Source organism: Gigantopelta aegis, chromosome 3 (assembly GCF_016097555.1).
Source record: "Gigantopelta aegis isolate Gae_Host chromosome 3, Gae_host_genome, whole genome shotgun sequence".
NCBI lineage: Eukaryota > Metazoa > Mollusca > Gastropoda > Neomphalida > Peltospiridae > Gigantopelta > Gigantopelta aegis.
In genome coordinates, this window is record NC_054701.1 from 2,358,213 (window position 1) to 2,382,894 (window position 24,682).

Here is a 24,682-nt window from a genome sequence, read left to right on the forward strand (position 1 = left end):
GCTTTAAAAACATGTTCACAATCAAATAATACAATATATATCAACTTTCAAAATACAAACCTTTGGAAACTTTTGAATGAAATGGAATTTGGATTTAGGCATAGTGGAACTCTTTTACCCTTTTGTTGTTGTTCTGATATGAATTTGTGCAATTTTTCTGAAAAATATGAAAGGCAAATTTAAACATGTACACAATATCTTGATGTGTTTTTATGATATACATAAAGCCATGTATTTGTTTCGTTAAAAGATTTTAAGTATTAGATTGTGTGTTAAGTGAAAGATAATGTTAAAAAGTGATGGAATAATGAAGTTGGTCATTAATTAATACGAGTGAATGATTACCAGCAACAACACTGTATCTGTGTTCAGAACCTACAACACATATTGCATTATGCCATTACATCTTTCTCTTTCAGCTTAAATGTGTGGTAATAGTTTATACAATGTTTAACACAAAGGCATCCATGGCCTTTAGTTTTGGAGAGAAAAAAATAACACTTTGGGACTGACCAACAGGCAAATTGCCCATATTAAGGTCTGTCCATATAAACTTATTTTTAGGTGTCATATTGTTAAATATTAGTACTAAGATATTTAAAGGTGTTTACAAAGTACAGAAGCAGAAACCTGAGAAAGACAACAAAGGAAAGATAATAGATAAAGTGTTAATGTCTTCCAATGAAATGACACTAGTCATTGGTGAATGTAGCCAAAAGAATCCATTAGATTTTCATATTGAAATAGTGCATAAGGTTAATGATATTACACAATATTTTCATATTGAAATAGTGCATAAGGTTAATGATATTACACAATATTTTCATACTGAAATAGTGCATAAGGTTAATGATATTACACAATATTTATGAGCGAAAAGTAACATTAAAAATTTACATTATATAACGTCTAAAGGAATAAAAGAAAGAATAAAATGTTTTATTCATGCATTCTAACATATTTTTTAAAATGGCATTTGAGAGCACAATAACAAGCCAAATGACTATAGAACACAAAGCTTTCTTACCCTTGACTTTAGAAACTGAAGTTAACTCATCTTCAATGACTATAGAACACAAAGCTTTCTTACCCTTGACTTTACAAACTGAAGTTAACTCTCTTGAATGACTATAGAACACAAAGCTTTCTTACCCTTGACTTTAGAAACTGAAGTTAACTCATCTTCAATGACTATAGAACACAAAGCTTTCTTACCCTTAACTTTACAAACTGAAGTTAACTCATCTTTAATGACTACAGAACACAAAGCTTTCTTACCCTTGACTTTACAAACTGAAGTTAACTCTCTTGAATGACTATAGAACACAAAGCTTTCTTACCCTTGACTTTAGAAACTGAAGTTAACTCGTCTTCAAACTTGTAACTGAAAGGCTGCGTGCTGGCCGGTTCGAAGTCGTTGGTGTAGTGGCGCCCACTGGTGGTGTTGAAGCAACATTTACACATACAGGAGTGGTAACGTAGCCGACCTTCATCCAGGTATGGGTGGGTTAGTGCATCGCTGGCTGTTATACGTTTATCCTGAAACCAACAACAACAACATTATACTCTTCAACATACATTTCCCAGGCGAGTTCTTACCACCACCATTATTGTTAAAGAATGGAGAGTGAATAAACTGTATTCATTTTGTTACTCCTATACTGATCCAAGCAAGAAACCTGACAATATGCAGGCATCGAAATAAGCATTGTGTCTGGCAACCCATTTACAGGTTACCACAAAATATAACCTGGTAACCTATAGGTTTCCACAACTATATGAAAGTTAGAGTTGAATTCCTGTTACTACCACGCGGTCATTCTGAAATTGTAACGGTGCGCACGAACATCGGTACGAGAAACAAAATCCGGAAGTAAATTTATCTAGTGGGCGCTGCTTAAACGTGGATTGCCAAAATTTGCTTTGCAATTCCACAAGTGCGCACGAACATCGGTGCAATTTTGTACGAAAAAACAAAACGCGGACGTAAATTCATCTAGTGGACGCTGCTTAAACGCGGAGTGACTTGCGCGCGAACATCGATGCAATTCCTGACGAGATAATGAAACGCAGAAGTCCTGAATGCATTGCCTGGTTTACGATCGGAAACGAAACTACCGTTACGTTGAAATTTTTGTCAAGAACGAAACACCATTCTCGACTTCTCTAATATGTGGTAACCTCCCAGTAACCTGAACGATCGTTCTCGACTTATTTCGATGCCTGAATATGGATATATAAAATGGATATATAAAAGGATTTAATATTTATGTTGTGGAATGGTAATATGATTATTATTAGCTAGAACTTTTAATATCAGGTGGATCACACAGAACAAATGTTCTTTCTGGTTACACTTTGAAAATGCTTGATAATATGATAATTAAAATTAGCTGTTAATTGCTGTGTTATTTTTTGCCTAGCATATATTAATAATGGGAGCTTACATGTACAGTTCTGATCATTTCACATCTACTAGGGCATATAGTGTTTATACATGTATGTACAATAACACTTTCCTCAGACATACAATACGGAATTGTAATACAGCTCTATACCAAGCAACATCTCTTACTATATATATAATACTGAACTTTATCACATGTCAATTTACATGTAATACAGTATCTTATCACATCTCTACGTAACACAGTATTTTATCACATTTCTATGTAAGACGGTATTTTATCACATCTCTATGTAATACGGTATTTTATCACATATCTATGTAATACGGTATTTTATCACATCTCTATGTAATACGGTATTTTAGGTAGTACTAAACCAAATAACTTCGAGGTGCACTGAACTTTTGATAGAGAAGTGAACACCACAAGTCCTGTGATTGGTTATAAATGTGAGTGTGTTGGTTGTAAAAAATAATAGTTTCATCTGGGTAAAAAAAATGTGCAATTTTATTTCATCTAGTACCAATGTGTCAAGTAGCCTTGTGCTTGAAACATGTATGGGGTACCTGTAAAAAAACAGTACTCGAATTTTGTGCGAAACTAGGGTAGTCATAGACGCTACCCGTTATCTCAGAAACGAGCAGCTTGACCCCCATTTTTTTCTGATTCACTTTAAGTGTAAGGGGTGGTAGTATTTATATCCGTGGCGTTTATGTCGGTTGATACGTTGCAGGTAGGAGTTTTAGCCACATATGTTACTATTGTCGTCTATGGGATTTGATTTGGTAGTATACACCCTTTATCACATCTCTATATAATATGGTATTTTATCACATCTCTATGGAATACAGTATTTTATCACATCTCTATGAACTGATATCTAAAGGACATACTGGATCAAAGACAAGCATTCTGCATAGAAGATGTACAGCTTCATGTGTTGCCTGAGATGAAAGAGTGTACAGGGCAGCTAGAGAGGGGGGCTTGTGTGGCTGCCGCAGAATGTGAGCTTTTGCCCCCTCACACGCTGTCCGCATGTCTTCTATACCTGGAGTCCCTAGTAGATCGGTGATTAGGTCCAACTGAAACAAAACAACATAAACAAATGTAACATACACTATATGTACATGTATACAGTATGGTAATACAATTTTGACATGTTTAGAGAAAAGAGAACACACTTCTTTCACAAGCTTACAAAGAGGAAACCAGTATCTACCATGGTCTTTGACTAGTCATGGGGCACTGGTTAGGAGGGGGAAACCCCGGAGGACCCATCACACCTCAGGTGAAAGCGGTACCAATAGGCTACATAAGACTCTTTAAATAACATCATGTATGGACATATAAAATTTGTTTTGTTTAATGACACAACTAGAGCACATTGATTTATTAATCATCGGCTACTTACTGTATGTCAGTCATTTAGTAATTGATATATTATATGCACTTTCCCACAGACAGGACAGCATATACCATGACATTTGATATATCAGTTGAGATGAACTGGTCGGGACAGAGAAAACACCCAATCAGAGGATGGGTTTACTGAGTTGGTTCGATCCTATGACACAAACAATCTACAGACTGAGCTAGATCCCTCCCCAGTGTATCGATTCTATGACACATTCTACCAAATGAGCTAGATCCCTCCCCAGTGTATCGATTCTATGACGCAAACAGTCCGACTGAGCTAGATCCCTCCCCTGTGTATCGATCCTATGACACATGCTACGGACTGAGCTAGATCCCTCCCCAGTGTATCGATTCTATATGACGCAAACACTCCACCGACTGAGCTAGATCCCTCCCCAGTGTATCGATCCTATGACACATTCTACCAACTGAGCTAGATCCCTCCCCAGTGTATCGATTCTATGACGCAAACAGTCCGACTGAGCTAGATCCCTCCCCTGTGTATCGATCCTATGACACATGCTACGGACTGAGCTAGATCCCTCCCCAGTGTATCGATCCTATGACACACGCTACAGACTGAGCTAGATCTCTCCCCAGTGTATCGATCCTATGACACACTCTACAGACTGAGCTAGATCCCTCCCCAGTGTATCGATCCTATGACACACGCTACGGACTGAGCTAGATCCCCCACCAGTGTATCGATCCTATGACACACGCTACCGACTGAGCTAGATCCCTCCCCTGTGTATCGATCCTATGACACACTCTACTGACTGAGCTAGATCCCTCCCCAGTGTATCGATCCTATGACACACTCTACCGACTGAGCTAGATCCCTTCCCTGTGTATCGATCCTATGACACACGCTACGGACTGAGCTAGATCCCTCCCCAGTGTATCGATCCTATGACACACGCTACGGACTGAGCTAGATCCCTTCCCTGTGTATCGATCTTATGACACACGCTACGGACTGAGCTAGATCCCTCCCCAGTGTATCGATCCTATGACACACGCTACGGACTGAGCTAGATCCCTTCCCTGTGTATCGATCCTATGACACACTCTACCGACTGAGCTAGATCCCTTCCCTGTGTATCGATCCTATGACACACTCTACCGACTGAGCTAGATCCCTCCCCAGTGTATCAATCCTATGACACACTCTACTGACTGAGCTAGATCCCTCCCCAGTGTATCGATCCTATGACACACTCTACTGACTGAGCTAGATCCCTTCCCTGTGTATCGATCCTATGACACACTCTACCGACTGAGCTAGATCCCTCCCCAGTGTATCGATCCTATGACACACTCTACCGACTGAGCTAGATCCCTCCCCAGTGTATCGATCCTATGACACACTCTACCGACTGAGCTAGATCCCTCCCCTGTGTATCGATCCTATGACACAAACACTCTACCGACTGAGCTAGATCCCTCCCCAGTATCGATCCTATGACACAAACACGCTACTGACTGAGCTAGATCCCTCCCCAGTGTATCGATCCTATGACACACTCTACTGACTGAGCTAGATCCCTCCCTAGTGTTTCGATCCTATGACACAAACACACTACCGACTGAGCTAGATCCCTCCCCAGTGTATCGATACTATGACACAAACACTCTACCAACTGAGCTAGATCCCTCCCTAGTGTATCGATCCCATGACACAAACACTCTACCAACTGAGCTAGATCCCTCCCTAGTGTATCGATCCCATGACACAAACACTCTACCAACTGAGCTAGATCCCTCCCTAGTGTTTCGATCCTATGACACAAACACACTACCGACTGAGCTAGATCCCCCCCCCCCCCAGTGTATCGATCCTATGACACAAACACTCCACCGACTGAGCTAGATCCCTCCCCAGTGTATCGATTCTATGACACACTCACTCTACCGACTGAGCTAGATCCCTCCCCAGTGTATCAATCCTATGACACACACTACCGACTGAGCTAGATCCCTCCCCAGTGTATCGATCCTATGACACAAACACACCACCAACTGAGCTAGATCCCTCCCTAGTGTATCGATCCTATGACACACGCTACCGACTGAGCTAGATCCCTCCCCAGTGTATCGATTCTATGACACAAACACGCTACGGACTGAGCTAGATCCCTCCCTAGTGTATCGATCCTATGACACACGCTACCGACTGAGCTAGATCCCTCCCCAGTGTATCGATCCTATGACACACGCTACCGACTGAGCTAGATCCCTCCACAGTGTATCAATCATATGACACAAACACTCCACCAACTGAGCTAGATCCCTCCCCAGTGTATCGATCCTATGACACACGCTACCGACTGAGCTAGATCCCTCCCTAGTGTATAAATCATATGACACACTCTACTGACTGAGCTAGATCCCTCCCTAGTGTATCAATCATATGACACACTCTACCGACTGAGTTAGATCCCTCCCCAGTGTATCGATCCTATGACACACGCTACTGACTGAGCTAGATCCCTCCACAGTGTATCGATCCTATGACACAAACACTCCACCGACTGAGCTAGATCCCTCTCCAGTGTATCGATCCTATGACACACGCTACAGACTGAGCTAGATCCCTCCCCAGTGTATCGATCCTATGACGCAAACACTCCACCGACTGAGCTAGATCCCTCCCTAGTGTATTGATCCTATGACACATGCTACGGACTGAGCTAGATCCCTCACCAGTGTATCAATCCTATGACACATGCTACAGACTGAGCTAGATCCCTCCCCAGTGTATCAATCCTATGACACATGCTACCGACTGAGCTAGATCCCTCCCCAGTGTATCAATCCTATGACGCATGCTACGGACTGAGCTAGATCCCCCACCAGTGTATCGATCCTATGACACACGCTACGGACTGAGCTAGATCCCTCACCAGTGTATCGATCCTATGACACACGCTACAGACTGAGCTAGATCCCCCACCAGTGTATCGATCCTATGACACACGCTACGGACTGAGCTAGATCCCTCCCCAGTGTATCAATCCTATGACACACGCTACAGACTGAGCTAGATCCCTCCCCAGTGTATCGATCCTATGACACACGCTACAGACTGAGCTAGATCCCTCACCAGTGTATCGATCCTATGACACACGCTACGGACTGAGCTAGATCCCTCACCAGTGTATCGATCCTATGACACACGCTACGGACTGAGCTAGATCCCCCACCAGTGTATCGATCCTATGACGCATGCTACGGACTGAGCTAGATCCCTCCCCAGTGTATCAATCCTATGACGCATGCTACCGACTGAGCTAGATCCCCCACCAGTGTATCGATCCTATGACACACGCTACGGACTGAGCTAGATCCCTCACCAGTGTATCGATCCTATGACACACGCTACGGACTGAGCTAGATCCCTCCCCAGTGTATCGATCCTATGACACACGCTACGGACTGAGCTAGATCCCTCCCCAGTGTATCAATCCTATGACACATGCTACGGACTGAGCTAGATCCCCCACCAGTGTATCGATCCTATGACACGCGCTACGGACTGAGCTAGATCCCCCACCAGTGTATCGATCCTATGACACGCTACGGACTGAGCTAGATCCCCCACCAGTGTATCGATCCTATGACACACGCTACAGACTGAGCTAGATCCCCCCCCAGTGTATCGATCCTATGACACACGCTACGGACTGAGCTAGATCCCTCACCAGTGTATCGATCCTATGACACACGCTACAGACTGAGCTAGATCCCCCACCAGTGTATCGATCCTATGACACACACTACAGACTGAGCTAGATCCCTTCCCAGTGTATCGATCCTATGACACATGCTACGGACTGAGCTAGATCCCTCACCAGTGTATCGATCCTATGACACACGCTACGGACTGAGCTAGATCCCTCACCAGTGTATGAAAATACACTGTAAATCATATTGACAAGGAAAATACTATATTTAACACTACATCACATCCTTATAAATAACACTATGTATGGAAAGACAATACAAAAACTCTAAGACACAAAAAATATCTATATGTAAACAAAGGTATTAATTATTAAAAACAAAATCCAAATAATAAAAATCATGAAACCTGCAATAGTGTTACATGACTGATTTGGAGGGAACAAAGACGTTGATCCTTTGTTCTTGTAAATAAATAATGGTGTGTGAAAAGCTAAAGCCAACATGCCGTGATAATATGCCACAAAGTAGAGTCAGCCTGAATAAATGTGACACGGTAATAGAAAGATGGAAGTCTGTCCTCTGGGATTGAATCAATGAACCCAAGATGCACTGCTCATGACAGGACATAAATCAATTAGTTTGGTGTTTCCATGGTGACAAGCACAAACATGTGAGGGACTAGGAAGACATTATGGGTGAAATGTGTGTTTTTGGTGTTGACAATAAAGACATCTACATGTACATTGTGGTTGGTTGGTTGTGTTTTTGGTGTTGACAATAAACACATCTACATGTACAAGGTGGCTGGTTGGTTCTTTTTCATAATCATTGTCTGGGATGACATCAGATCCTGCTATTGTGATGGTGACAAATCTTGTCAGCACAATTAGAGATAATAATTACAAAATTTTTGTCTTCTATTAATGTACTACTTTTGGGGGTCGTTTACCATTATTCAATTTCACGAGTGCATATAATTTTAATATTGTACAACTTATTGGAATAATAAAAGGGATTTTTCAAACCTGTTAATATAAGGCAGTATACCAGTAACTTTTATAACCTTGAATGATGTTCAAATTGTTTACTCATGATAAACTGTGTCATGTATTTGTGTTCTAAAAATCTTAAATATAGGTCTATAATTGCTTAATTATTAGTTATAATTGACTTATGATTATACATATTTAAAACAATTTCAGTTCAATTGTGGTAGCAAGATATGAAGAAAGATGTGTTGCTATGACAGCAGTCACAGCAGCAGTATCCAATGTCTCAGGCAGCGTATATGGAGATGATGAAATACCAAACATGCAGATCACAGCATGGCTCTAATGGTATTAATAATACAATATTATGAGGGGAAAAAACACTTGAGTTCCAATATTCCATTAATTACAATCTGTTTCCTTATGTGAATAATGAAAAAAGTATGGCTCTTGTGGTATTCATAATACTGTCTTAGGGACGCTTTCCATTGACAAGATTTTGTGTGCGTTTTCGTGCATGAGCTTATCGATACAGTGCTTTTACAGGGGGCCTTTTCCATATACGTGATTCCGTGCGAGAGTAATCAGCACACTGGAATAAAAGTGAGAGAGAGACAGACACACAGTGAGAGCTCTTTTATACCGTTCTGTAAAACCGTGACAAGGGTCGAGTCTCATGCTTGTAAACCTGATTGCATGCTTGTAAACCTGATTGCATGCTTGTAAACCTGATTGCATGCTTGTAAACCTCACCTGCTGTATAGGACTTTGAGCTTGAAAGAGTATTCTCCTGCTGAGCAGTTCTGCGAAGATGCAGCCGACAGACCAGATGTCGATGGCGGAGGTGTAGTGTTTGGCTCCCATCAGGATCTCTGGCGACCGGTAGTACTGCGTCACCACTTCCTGTGTCATGTGGATCGCTTCGTCAGGCTCGTCGATACGTGCTAGGCCAAAGTCACAAACCTGCAAACAAATCAACACAATTAGCAATGTTAAGAAAACAGACAATGGCAAAGTACAGTTACATAGTTAAAAATGTGAGAACATCAATATTAATAATTATATTCAATAGCAGAATATGATAGTTGAAAATGTGAGGACATCAATATTAAAGAAACTCAATTGTAAACTACAGTAGTTGAAAATGTGAGGACATCAATATTAAACATTACACTGACTTGTAAGCTATGGTAGTTGAAAATGTGAGGACATCAGTATTAAACATTACATTGACTTGTAAGCTATGGTAGTTGAAAATGTGAGGACATCAATATTAAACATTACATTGACTTGTAAGCTATGGTAGTTGAAAATGTGAGGACATCAATATTAAACATTACATTGACTTGTAAGCTATGGTAGTTGAAAATGTGAGGACATCAATATTAAACATTACATTGACTTGTAAGCTATGGTAGTTGAAAATGTGAGGACATCAATATTAAACATTACATTGACTTGTAAGCTATGGTAGTTGAAAATGTGAGGACATCAATATTAATGATTACACTCAATTGTAAACTACGGTAGTTGAAAATGTGAGAACATCAATATTAATAATTACATTCAATAGCAGAATATGATAGTTGAAAATGTGAGGACATCAGTATTAAACATTACATTGACTTGTAAGCTATGGTAGTTGAAAATGTGAGGACATCAATATTAAACATTACATTGACTTGTAAGCTATGGTAGTTGAAAATGTGAGGACATCAATATTAATGATTACACTCAATTGTAAACTACGGTAGTTGAAAATGTGAGTGTGGCTCAGTGGTTATGTGCTCAAGTGACGATCAATGGACAAAAAGGAAAAAAAAAGGAATTTTTGTTTAACACCACCTCAGCACATTTTAAACTATGACTAATTGATATCAAACATATTATATGGTTATATCGACTCTCATTCTACAGAGATAAGATAAACCTGCATTAGGGAAACAGCAATGGATATCTTATATAAGGTACGTATCCATAGATAAGAGCACATACTACAGCTTTCGTGGCTGATATGTTTTTAACAGGTCCATTCTGGACAATTTATCCTACAATCCATCATGCCTCAGGTGAGAGTTATACATGTACCACTGAGATACAACCTACCACACCCCACTCCTAACCCCACCCCCACCACACCCCTAACCCCTGAAATTAAAAACACAGACAATGCCTTTCAAGGGCCAGTTTTACAAAGTGATCTTAATGCTGAAATCACTTTTAGTGCCTAACTACTATATACAGTTAAGGTGATCTTAATGCTGAAATCACTTTTAGTGCCTAACTACTATATACAGTTAAGGTGATCTTAATGCTGAAATCACTTTTAGTGCCTAACTACTATATACAGTTAAGGTGATCTTAATGCTGAAATCACTTTTAGTGCCTAACTACTATATACAGTTAAGGTGATCTTAATGCTGAAATCACTTTTAGTGCCTAACTACTATATACAGTTAAGGTGATCTTAATACTAAGATCGCTTTGTAATATGGGACCCAGATCAATATTCAAAAATATTGTGAACAAGGTATTAAAAAAAATCGCTAACATCACCGAAGTGTGTAACTTAGCACTAAGATCACTTTGTAAACCGGGGCCCAGGTCTGTATGCACTTGACAACTAACATGATAGTACATACCACTATTTTACACAACTCGGGCAGATGCATCAACACTGCTCAAAGTGCTGTATATACATGTAAGTATTTCAGTAAAATATAACAAAATACCTCTAGACAATTCCTACTTACAACAGAACAGCACATACCACTGTTTTATACAACTTTCAGAAATACTCTACCACTCAGCTAACAAAAGTATTTACCCCAACTTACCTTAAGACAACAGTTACTATTTACAAGAAGATTGCCTGGCTTGATGTCCCTATGTAGCACGCGTGAAGAGTGGAGGTATTTTAAACCTGCAAACACAAAACACATCAACATTATTTAAAATAATCTTCAACATGTTGACTGCAAAAATACGATGTTAAACTCTACATCAAGAAAAATAAATGTTTCAATTATGTCATGAGTGTTAAAAATATCAGCGTAATCTTTAAGATGATAGTTTAAGGATGATAAAGTTTATATCAAGAATAACACTTAAAACATTTATGTCATGAGAGCTGTCAGCAATATAATCTTGAGAGTTAAAACCACTTGACTATAACAGTCACTCGAGATCACTCTTCTGCACCAAAATGAGCATCTAGGGAATTCCCCCACTGGCTCACATTATATAGCCCTGATCTCTCGATCAGAGAGATGGAAAACCCCAGATACATGTATATCTCTTTAATAACACCATGACACATTTTAAAGCAAAGCTATGTGCCATCTAATAGAGAATGGTTTCAATACTTAGTGTAGACTAGGACAGAGGAAACTCATTCTTGGTGTATACATTTCTCTTATGGAACAACAACAGTGTTAACAGATTCCTATCAAGACAAAAGGTGATGCCACACAACATGATTGCTGTGTTTGAGAATAGCCACAAGAATGACAAAACAAACATTACCATGTCATTGCTTGCTAAAGTTGAAGGTGGGTTTCTTTAACAACACTAGAACATATTGATGTTATTGATCACCCGCTAAATGTTTTCATTTGTAAAATGGAATCTTTTAAATGCATACTCCCACAGACAGGATAGCACATACCATGGCTTTTGATATACCAGTCGTGGTGCACTGGCTGGAACAAGAAATAGCCCAATGGGCCCACTGACGGGGATCGACCGTAGCCTGACCACGCATTAGGCGAGTGCTTTACTACTGAAGGAAGGAAGGAAATGTTTTATTTAACAATGCACTCAACACATTTTATTTACGGTTATATGGCATCAGATATATGATTAAGGAGAGAGGAAACCCGCTGTCGCCACTTCATGGGCTACTCTTTTCAATTAGCAGCAAGGGATCTTTTATATGTACCATCACACACAGGATAGTACCTACCACGGCCTTTGTTACACCAGTTGTGGAGCACTGGCTGGAACGAGAAATAGCCCAATGGGGCCACTGACAGGGATCAATCCTAAACTGGCTGTGCATCACGCAAGTGCTTTACCACTGAGCTACGTCCCGCCCCTCTGCATTAGTTGTTAAGCAATCAGCTATTCTTGTATATGGTGCTCCAGTGTTAGAGATTAAACATCAGCTATTCTTGTACATGGTGCTCCAGTGTTCGAGATTAAACATCAGCTATTCTTGTACATGGTGCTCCAGTGTTCGAGATAAAACATCAGCTATTCTTGTACATGGTGCTCCAGTGTTAGAGATTATTAAACATCAGCTATTCTTGTACATGGTGCTCCAGTGTTAGAGATTAAACATCAGCTATTCTTGTACTTGGTGCTCCAGTGTTAGAGATTAAACATCAGCTATTCTTGTACTTGGTGCTCCAGTGTTAGAGATTAAACATCAGCTATTCTTGTACATGGTGCTCCAGTGTTAGAGATTAAACATCAGCTATTCTTGTACATGGTGCTCCAGTGTTCGAGATAAAAATTTTGGGCAGTATCGCAGTTGGATACTAACATTTCAAAATCTGGTATCCCACCTGAGAATTTAGTATCCCACTTAAATGAATTCGCAATCAAACGGAATCAGTTAAAAAGATTTGCTGCATCTATTTTTGCGTAACACTGACATAAATTAATATTTAGCAGTAATCTATAAGTGTTTCTGACATTACTAATGATATGTATCAATTTTCTGCAGATGTGGAATCAATATCTCAAATAAAATTTGATGGGAGGAAACATCCAACAAAAACAATAGCACCCCCCAGTTTTTCAACAGACTCTCTAGCCTTTGAACACATCCCCCTAGTGTTTCAACAACAGACCCTCTAGCCTGTGAACACCCCCCCCCCCCCCAGTTTTCAACAACAGACCGTCTAGCCTGTGAACACTCCCCCCCCCCCCGTTTTCAACAACAGACCCTCTAGCCTGTGTGATTAATTCTAAAACACCCCCCAACCCCCCCCCCCCCCCCCCCCCCCCCCAGTGTTTCAGTGTGTACGTACCTCTGAGTATTTGGTAGAGAAAGACTTTGACGTGGTCGGCGGTGAGTGGCTGTGGTGACACGATGATTTTATGGAGATCGCTTTGGAGGAGTTCTGTCACAACGTAGCTACACGCAGTTAAGGCAAACAGTAAAACACAAATCTCACACTTCAATATTCCATCTATTCCAGTCTCGACTAGCACATGCATAAGCTAAGTTGTGGCAGACAAAGATGATTCACAAATTTTATTTTTTATTTTAGGTTTCTTTTTAACTCTATACTAATCCTATAAAATTCAATTTAAAAAAAAAAGACTATGACTATAAAATTTATTAATAATATAGTTCATAAAAACAATAATACATTTCAATTATATAGTTTACTAAATGCATAATTTTGACCATCCACAGGTTCTGTTTTAATTCATTGATCAATATGGAAATTCAGGTTTGTGAGAAATTATGCAAAAATGTAATAGAACCAAATGTTAAAGAATTTTTTTATTTTGCTTTCCAAGTTCAGAGAGCCAAAATAAAATGTATTTGAAAATGTAAGGAAAAATCTCAATAATGCAGGCTTTTCATCCGTTAACCAATCCCAATCAATGACACTAACAAAAGCTTCATAAAGATATTTTAAAAATGCATAACCAAACTAATTTACACATCAGCTCAACAAGTAAATCGTTTTTAACTATCCATTAACCTGTTCTCAACAGACAGCCCAGAAAGCTGATATACATGTCTATGACAGCCTGCTTTAAAATTAATTGGATTTAGACATGAAAATAAATTAACAAACACATTAAAGCTAGAAACATGCTTGTACCTGTTGTAAAGCCTGATCAAAGTAGTTGCAACATAACACAATATAACACAATACTTTCACTAATGTAAGTCAATGTAAAAACATAATTAACCAGGATTATTTCATGACCAAACCCAAACAAATTTGTTACGTGCTTACTGTCCGGCGTGGACTCAAATTACTGTAATCAAGCTTTAACAAATGAGAAATCATTATTGGAGGGTCTACATGTCGAGAACACGAGAACACAAAATGAGAACGTAATGAAAACTAAAATATAAAGCTGTAAACGTTGAACGGTGGGTTTATTTTAAAGTGAATGGGGTAGATAAATTGATCAATGATACAGTTAATCAATGGATGAATTTAAGAGTTGATCATACACGTAGATGGGATAAATTAATGAATATAAGAATTAGTCATTCACACAGATGGGATCATATTGATGAATTTTAAGATTTAGTCATGTATGGACATACAGATGAAGTAGACCGACAGACAAAAAATACTAGGCCCAAGCATAAGAAACAGTGGAACAGTACAGGATAAATGTGAAGACACTAAACCTCTGAACAGTCAAATGTATCTCTCTAATGTTGGTGACATCAGCGATGGACACAAGCCATGATAGAACGGCCTTGATGGTGACATCCCCAAAAGAGATTATATTTAGCGTGTTTGTGAGCAGTAAATCTAGTATAATCCACGTGATGTTATTTACATGCCCAGACAAGGCCCAGGAGGAGTCATCGGTCTCACGCCAGACCAACAGACAGAGCTGCTGCTGCTGTTGTTGTTGTTGTTGTTTACTTGTCTTTTACCAGCCAGTCTACTGTACGGTACACAGGTTCCATTTACATCAAGACCATTGTCATTCAGGGTACAAGCTGGATCACTTTTAGAGTACAAGCTGGATCACTTTTAGAGTACAAGCTAGATCACTTTTAGTCCTTTATGCGGCAATTTGGACAAGTAATGCTCTTACAGGTAACAAGAAAAAGGATTCTTAAGAATATAATTATTATCAATAAAACTGGTGTTTGATTTCATATATCTTCATCACATACATTTCTACATGTAGCTACCAACTAAAGTACTATTTTTTTAATTTAAACATGCTTTTATTTATTTAAAGAGATTAATTTCTCAATAACCAAGTTTCATCAGTGTTCTGTATTTAGACCTCAGTAAATATGAAAAGTGTTTTACATGTGCAACTTGCATGATATTCTATGCACAGCGGTTATCCCAGAGTGGTAATTTTAGATCACTTTACGTGTTGTTTTAGGGATCACACTGGAACAAATTTCAATTCAGCCAATTTTCAATTAAACAGAGTGCTGTTATATCATATGTATTATGAGAGTATGTTAAAAACATTGGGGGGAAAAAACATATCGTCAGATTCTACATAATCTTAATGTTGAATGGCCCTTTGCTGCCCTTTGCTTTTTAATACTGACACGAATAACAAATGCTCAAATAGAAGGAGATGACATGTATTTCTTCATTTCCAATAAAGGCTATTTCAATTTTGGTTGGAGGTACCTGTGGTCCCCTAAGAGGTTCTTGTAAACAGGTTTAGCTCTCACACACAGCAATGTGACTGAAATAGTCCATGTAGACCTGTGGTCCATGTAGACCTGTGGTCCATGTAGACCTGTGGTCCATGTAGACCTGTGGTCCCCTGAGAGGTTCTTGTAAACAGGTTTAGCTCTCACACACAGCAATGTGACTGAAATAGCCCATGTAGACCTGTGGTCCATGTAGACCTGTGGTCCCCTGAGAGGTTCTTGTAAACAGGTTTAGCTCTCACACACAGCAATGTGACTGAAATAGTCCATGTAGACCTGTGGTCCATGTAGACCTGTGGTCCATGTAGACCTGTGGTCCATGTAGACCTGTGGTCCCCTGAGAGGTTCTTGTAAACAGGTTTAGCTCTCACACACAGCAATGTGACTGAAATAGCCCATGTATGATGGAATCTAATGACCCCACAGGAGTGTGTGATACAGCAGTATTGCCTGTATATAGCCTTCCTGTGGGATACAGGCATTAGACTGAAATACTCAAATAGACACCTCCCACAGTGGGGGGGGGGGGGGGGGGGGTTGTTGCTGCTTAATAATCTCAGTCTTTAAGAAATTTACTTCAAGGAAGAAAAACAAAATCTGTCCACCAAGGATGTTTTAATGTTTAAAACCCAGAAGTTTTTTGGGGTTTTTTTGGGGGGTTTTATTGTTGTTTTTTTGGTCTTATTTTTGGGGCAGGTTGTCAGTTTTGAGGCTTGTTCATGCTATGGGGTTGGGTTAAGAAGGTTAACGTTCAATGATTCCCAGGTAGTTACGGACTCTCACTGCACTGCAAAACTTAATAAGAGGCCCATGCAGGAAATAACTGGGCTGAGTTTTAAATAGTGGAGAGTAGCTCTAACTCTAAATATAATATGATCATCATCAACAATGGTGAACTTCTTCCAAGCTGAGAGAGGAAATGGCAGTGCATGACCTGCATCACCTCCGTGACCCGGTCAGGGATTGGTGCAACACCCCATGCTCCTATCTACACAATTGGAGAAGCCTACCTTCAAGCTTAACTGCAGGCCAGTCAATTCCAATAAAGGCACTCACACACGCAGCCGACCCATCAATCACAACACCTGTGACATATATAGCATATTAACCAGCCATTGCTATACAATATATCTCTTTTGTAGCCACAGCGCCAACAGGTAAAACTGTGAAGTGACAAATCAAATTCTGTCCCATTACTAGGTGATCATTAATGCAGCTGATGTGTTCATTTTCACCCTTTCAACCTCACAGAAAGGGTTGGTCCCGATCAATAGATTAGAAAGTAAGGAACTTTGTTAGTGAAAGTGTTAACATGCACATATGACATGTATTGCATGCCAGGGAGTAATTACCAGGGCCAATGGCCAAACAGTGTGATAACTGGAGGAGACACAAGCACACCAACAAATCTCTTTATGGATTTGTCATCAGCAAGGACAAGGAAATGTCCACTGGAACCAGACTCACAGCCCATTAGTTAAACAAGTTCAAATTCCATCTCACAGCAAGTGATAAATGATAATGATGAAGTGGTGTCAAGCTGGATGGCAATAGAAATCAATAACAAAAATCATTCTAATTGTAATTGTGAAGTAGTAAATAGAAACTAAAACGCACTGTTAAATAAGTTTTTAATCTCAACGGACACTATAAACCTCAAAAACATACACTCAGTAAATAAGTTTTCAATCTCAACGGACACTATAAACCTCAAAAACATACACTCAGTAAATAAGTTTTCAATCTCAACGGACACTATAAACCTCAAAAACATACACTCAGTAAATAAGTTTTTAATCTCAACCTACACTATAAACCTCAAAAACATACACTCAGTAAATAAGAAACCACTCAAGAAAATTGTGTATACCAAACAATCAGTGAAGCCAAAATCCCTGGGGTGTCGGTTCATATATCATGAACCAGTATATCATCTAGGGCCTCAATGGTACAGTTCATATATCATAAACCAGTATATCATCTAGGGCCTTAATGGTACAGTTCATATATCATGAACCAGTATATCATCTAGGGCCTCAGTGGTACAGTCCATATATCATGAACCAGTATATCTCCTGGAGCCTCAATGGTACAGTCCATATATCATAAACCAGTATATCTCCTGGGGCCTCAATGGTACAGTCCATATATCATGAACCAGTATATCTCCTGGGACCTCAGTGGTAGTACATATATCATGAACCAGTATATCTCCTGGGGCCTCAGTGGTACAGTCCATATATCATAAACCAGTATATCTCCTGGGGCCTCACTGGTACAGTCCATATATCATGAACCAGTATATCTCCTGGGGCCTCAGTGGTACAGTCCATATATCATGAACCAGTATATCTCCTGGAGCCTCAGTGGTACAGTCCATATATCATGAACCAGTATATCTCCTGGGGCCTCAATGGTACAGTCCATATATCATGAACCAGTATATCTCCTGGGGCCTCAGTGGTACAGTCCATATATCATGAACCAGTATATCTCCTGGGGCCTCAGTGGTACAGTCCATATATCATGAACCAGTATATCTCCTGGGGCCTCAGTGGTACAGTCCATATATCATGAACCAGTATATCTCCTGGGGCCTCAGTGGTACAGTCCATATATCATGAACCAGTATATCTCCTGGGGCCTCAGTGGTACAGTCCATATATCATGAACCAGAATATCTCCTGGAGCCTCAGTGGTACAGTCCATATATCATGAACCAGTATATCTCCTGGGGCCTCAGTGGTACAGTCCATATACTAGGAACCAGTATAATCTCCTGGGGCCTCAGTGGTACAGTTCATATACTAGGAACCAGTATAATCTCCTGGGGCCTCAGTGGTACAGTCCATATACTAGGAACCAGTATAATCTCCTGGGGCCTCAGTGGTACAGTCCATATACTAGGAACCAGTATAATCTCCTGGGGCCTCAGTGGTACAGTTCATATACTAGGAACCAGTATATCTCATGGAGCCTCAATGGTACAGTTCATATACTAGGAACCAGTATATCTCCTGGGGCCTCAGTGGTACAGTTCATATACTAGGAACCAGTATATCTCCTGGGGTCTCAATGGTACAGTTCATATACTAGGAACCAGTATATCTCCTGGAGCCTCAATGGTACAGTTCATATACTAGGAACCAGTATAATCTCCTGGGGTCTCAATGGTACAGTTCATATACTAGGAACCAGTATAATCTCCTGGGGTCTCAATGGTACAGTTCATATACTAGGAACCAGTATAATCTCCTGGGGCCTCAATGGTACAGTTCATATACTAGGAACCAGTATATCTCCTGGGGCCTCAGTGGTACAGTTCATATACTAGGAACCAGTATAATCTCCTGGGGCCTCAGTGGTACAGTTCATATACTAGGAACCAGTATAATCTCCTGGGGCCTCAGTGGTACAGTTCATATACTAGGAACCAGTATAATCTCCTGGGGCCTCAGTGGTACAGTCCATATACTAGGAACCAGTATAATCTCCTGGGGCCTCAGTGGTACAGTTCATATACTAGGAACCAGTATATCTCCTGGGGCATCAATGGTACAGTTCATATACTAGGAACCAGTATATCTCCTGGAGCCTCAATGGTACAGTTCATATACTAGGAACCAGTATAATCTCCTGGGGCCTCAATGGTACAGTTCTTATACTAGGAACCAGTATATCTCCTGGGGCCTCAATGGTACAGTTCATATACTAGGAACCAGTATATCTCCTGGAGCCTCAATGGTACAGTTCATATACTAGGAACCAGTATAATCTCCTGGGGCCTCAGTGGTAGTTATATACTAGGAACCAGTATAATCTCCTGGGGTCTCAATGGTACAGTTCATATACTAGGAACCAGTATATCTCATGGAGCCTCAATGGTACAGTTCATATACTAGGAACCAGTATGATCTCCTGGGGTCTCAATGGTACAGTTCATATACTAGGAACCAGTATATCTCCTGGGGCCTCAATGGTACAGTTCATATACTAGGAACCAGTATAATCTCCTGGGGCCTCAATGGTACAGTTCATATACTAGGAACCAGTATATCTCCTGGGGTCTCAATGGTACAGTTCATATACTAGGAACCAGTATATCTCCTGGGGTCTCAATGGTACAGTTCATATACTAGGAACCAGTATATCTCCTGGAATCCAAGAATCAGTTGATAGTGATACAGCATTTACTAAGCTAACAATACCTCAAGAGAAATTGTAAAGATTAAATCAAAATTACTAACAGCCAAAGTGAGTAAATCAGAAAGCATGCTATATCTATCTTGAATAAACCAGAAATTGGTGGATATCAAACTGGACTAGACAGACGACAAAGAACTCATGACTGAAGATAGTGCCTGGTCGGTGACAGTTACAAGTAATGTCTGGTCAAAGGGACATATCACCAATCACTCACTATTCATTTACAATGAAACCCTCAAAGCCAGACACTCAGTGAAATGGAATTGCCTAAAAACCAGACAGTTTTCATGATTCGTGTTTAAATATCAATACAGTACAGAAGCTCTCTGATACCCGTTAAAACAAGACATTTCATTTGGTCCTGTGGGTGTCCGGTTTAGACAGTTTTCACTGTTGGTGAGGTCAGCACTGCAGGTACTAACACTACAGGTACAATGCAGGTGAAGGTCACCTGTCTGTCGGTAGCAGGAAGAGTGAAGAGCAGGTTTAGATTAATGATGTACATGTGAACACCACACTGGTACGCTTGACCTCATTATCACCAGTACACATTGTAATGTTTAAAACAAGTGGTCAAATCGGCCCAGGTTAAATATTAACATATATCATCACCTTAGGATATCAATGTCATAAAGGACTTCGGTCTATTCTAAAAATTACAAATCTGACATCTATCTAAAAATAGAACCTGGTATTATCTTTACAAAACAGGCTGCATATTTATAAACATACTCAAGTCAATGAATCGTACTTACAAATGTACCTATATTATTAAACATACTCAAGTCAATGAATCGTACTTACAACTGTACCTATATTATTAAACATACTCAAGTCAATTAATCGTACTTACAAATGTACCTATATTATTAAACATACTCAAGTCAATGAATCGTACTTACAATTGTACCTATATTATTAAACATAATCAAGTCAATGAATCGTACTTACAAATGTACCTATATTATTAATCATACTCAAGTCAATGAATCGTACTTACAAATGTATTAATAACCATGAGGCCTGCAATCAAGACTTTATTAAAGGCCTTGAGTGTAAACTTTGAAATGTATATTAATAACCATGAGGCGTGCAATCAAGACTTTATTAAAGGCCTTGAGTGTAAACTTTGAAATGTATATTAATAACCATGAGACCTGCAATCAAGGCCATTTGATTTCTTTGTGAAGAGTAATCAATATGTCGGCATATTTAATCACTTTATATATGCCATCCATATACTTGAAAATAAAACAATTTAAGAAATTTTATTTGCTGACAATGTCAATTTTAATAACAGAAAAGACTTAATCAATATCTCCGTTGAAAATATAGTCAGAGTAATAAATAATGTAACTGATATTTCATTGAATATTTTGTTATAGAAATGTCACATCATGGTCCAATAAATACTAAGTTGTGGATGGTTTTTTGTTTTGTTGTTTTTTGTTTTGTTGTTTTTTTGCTTCAAAAAGATTTTATTCCATTTTTATCCAATTTGAACAATATCCTCTTTCCATTACAGTTGATGTCAATACACCATTTGTCCACAAGCTTAATGTATATGATCTGACATTTCCATAACAAAATATTGAGTGAAATATCCATTGCATTAATTATGCCTCTCGGTGTGCATTCAGCTGGGCAGTGTTAACCTGTAATAGGTTTTTATTTCACTTCAGGTTTTCAAACTGATCAGCAGTCTCCATCACAAAATGTTTGTTTTGTTTAATGACACCACTAGAGTACATTGATTTATTAATCATCGGCTATTGGATGTGAAACTTTTGGTAATTTTGGCTTGTAGTCATCACTGGAAACCTGCTACCTTTTTCCTAATGCAGCAAGGAATCTTTTATATGCACCTTCCCACAGACAGGATAGCACATACCACGGACTCTGACCAGTTGTGGTGCACTGGTTGGAACGGGGAAAAAACCAATCAGTTGAATGGATGTACCGAGGATTCTCCATCAGAGATGCATGTAACTGGCAGACTAGTATAGTGCTAACATCTCTTGATGTCCGAGAAGTCACAGGATTATTTCAAGGAACAAGCATTCCGAGAGTCCTGCTAAAGCAATACATGTCCCTTACCGAGCCCAACAAACTTTCCTAAGTTCAAAAGCCAGAACCCTGTGAAAAATGACTAAATGTCCATCAAAAATGAACTTGATTTGTAACTCTACATTATAAAGCTACACACATAAGAGTTTGGAAAATTGTATATGGGAAAAACAGACAGATGGACTGACAAATGAACAGACATCAGAGATAAAATCTATAGTCCACTCTGGATGGACTGGTAAGTGATTAATATGTGAAGTCTTCAATATTAGAACTAAAGCATCCTTTGTGGTAAAGTGTCCACACGGAACTGGTTGTTTGTTAATACTGTAAAACAAACTAATCCACTTGTTGCAATTAGGCTATTGTACAAATACCTGGAGCTGTCACGGAGTAATCACAACTGCCATCAATCTTCAAACATACAGGTATGAAGGCTTTGGGGAGGATCATATGAACATCAAACAGTTTTAATTGTATGAGGGCTTTAAGAAATTTGCCTCAGGTCTAGACACTGATAGACAAATCTACAGCTGCCATATGCATATGACAAACAAATCACTCTCTGATATGGTGTAAAATCATTTCACCAGGGTGAACAAATACCGTGATTATTTGAAAACAGTCGTCATTGGAATGTGAGTCCCAGTACTTTCTGTTATTACACCTAACAGACTAAAACTTTTTGTACCTTATTAAACCCTAACAAACTTACACTTTCTGTACCTTATTAAACACTAACAGACTAACACTTTCTGTACCTTATTAAACACTAACAAACTTACACTTTCTGTACCTTATTAAACACTAACAGACTAACACTTTCTGTACCTTATTAAAGCCTAACAGACTTACTTTCTGTACCTTATTAAACCCTAACAGACTAACACTTTCTGTACCTTATTAAAACCTAACAGACTTACTCTTTGTGTCCTTATTAAACCCTAACAGATTCACACTTTCTGTACCTCATTAAAGCCTAACAGACTTACACTTTCTATACCTCATTAAACCCTAACAGGCTTTTCCCCATTTCACACATACATGTATCTGTTAGAAGATGTCAACAACTGGGAATGGGGAGGGGACAGTTATTAATTAATGTGTCAAATGGGGGAGGGGAGAACATATTCTGGCCAGCTCAACTTGAGAAGTGCCCCCTACCTCCCCACTGCTAACTTGTGACAACTCTGCACTATGAGAATGAAGCCAAAAGGCATGAAAACTCCTCTGCACTAAACACAGCCTCTGCATTAAAACCTAACTCTCAGACAGTCACAGCTAAAAATAGTAACTGTGTATGTGTATTCTAAGCCAAAGAGGCCAATTATGTTAGATTATGATCTTACAATATACACCACAAAAAGCATTCTGACACATCGTGCAGTAAGTGAAAAGTACAGTTGGCAAAATGCAATAAAATGGGAATAGAGAGATTCTATAAATTCTCCTAATCAATAAGTCATACTGGTATCTCATGACACCATAGCTGATTAGATGAAGCCCAAAAATAGGTCAACCTAGCCTAGTTTCTCAATATACGAGAATAACAAATAGGTCAGAGTAGACTGGTTCTCTGACCCAAAGCAAACAGATGTACGAAGCTGGTTTATCTTACCTATTCAGCCCGTTCAATAGACTTAACACTTTCCTTTCACAACAGGCACCATTTGCCGTTTAAAAGAATTGGCTCTTGTTCAGTTTTTATAGAGGTAGAGATTACCATTTAGATTTTATTTAGCAAGGTGTAGGCGATATGACAGTACAGGTTATAAAGAACATACACGATGAAAGAATTCTCAAACATGAAAGGTCTTTGCTTTATAGATTTGTATTGTGAGCCGTCAACAATGGAAGCTGCATTGTATTCACAGACCCTCCCATCCCCATGAAGACAAAGACTGTTTTAGCTCACAGAAATACTGTCCGAAAGAACAGGATAAACTAGGGACAGACCAAGCAGACGGCCATTCGATAAGTCTCCAAATTACTTTTGTGGATTGGGAAGCAATCTTTGCTTCTCAGATTTTAATAAGAAAGCAAATTTTAGAAACTGAGGTGTGTTTGAGAAATAAGTCTCAACGGTAGATTTCTCATGAGACTCATAGTGCAACTCTTTTATATAACAATAATAGTAACCTTAAAACTGAGGAATTCTGGATTAAATGAATCCTTCATATGTTTCCATGTGGGACAAGGCTATTCCACCCGAGGGTACCTAATTTGGCAATCCTCGTCCCTGACATCATATTATGTACCAGAGGGTGGAATAGCCCTGTCCCACATGGATACATAATAGAGGATTTTTGTTTCTCCCATCCAGTAGATGAAAAACAAGCATTTTGGGAAAACGTGAAAAACCTAAATTTTTCATGTTTTATCTTACAATAAAATAAACATAACCATTGAAAAGATCGTACCCAAAAATGGTTTATACTAAAAGTATAAACTGAAAATGATAGTATAATTTCATTATGACAGCAAGTTTCCTTGTTTTTATGAAATATAAA

General features: G+C 39.2%; 1 protein-coding gene across 1 annotated transcript in view; it reads right to left on the reverse strand.

Moving 5' to 3' along the window:
* The window catches only part of LOC121367375 (serine/threonine-protein kinase NLK-like), a 78,929-nt gene that overhangs the window by 9,912 nt on the left and 44,335 nt on the right, over positions 1-24,682 (reverse strand). Inside the window, exons 4-9 of the mRNA XM_041491512.1 lie at positions 13,537-13,643; positions 11,338-11,423; positions 9,254-9,463; positions 3,302-3,490; positions 1,341-1,539; positions 61-157 (exon numbers count right to left, since the gene is read on the reverse strand). Coding sequence (XP_041347446.1) covers positions 61-157; positions 1,341-1,539; positions 3,302-3,490; positions 9,254-9,463; positions 11,338-11,423; positions 13,537-13,643 — 888 coding nt within the window. The remainder of the gene's footprint in view (positions 1-60; positions 158-1,340; positions 1,540-3,301; positions 3,491-9,253; positions 9,464-11,337; positions 11,424-13,536; positions 13,644-24,682) is intronic.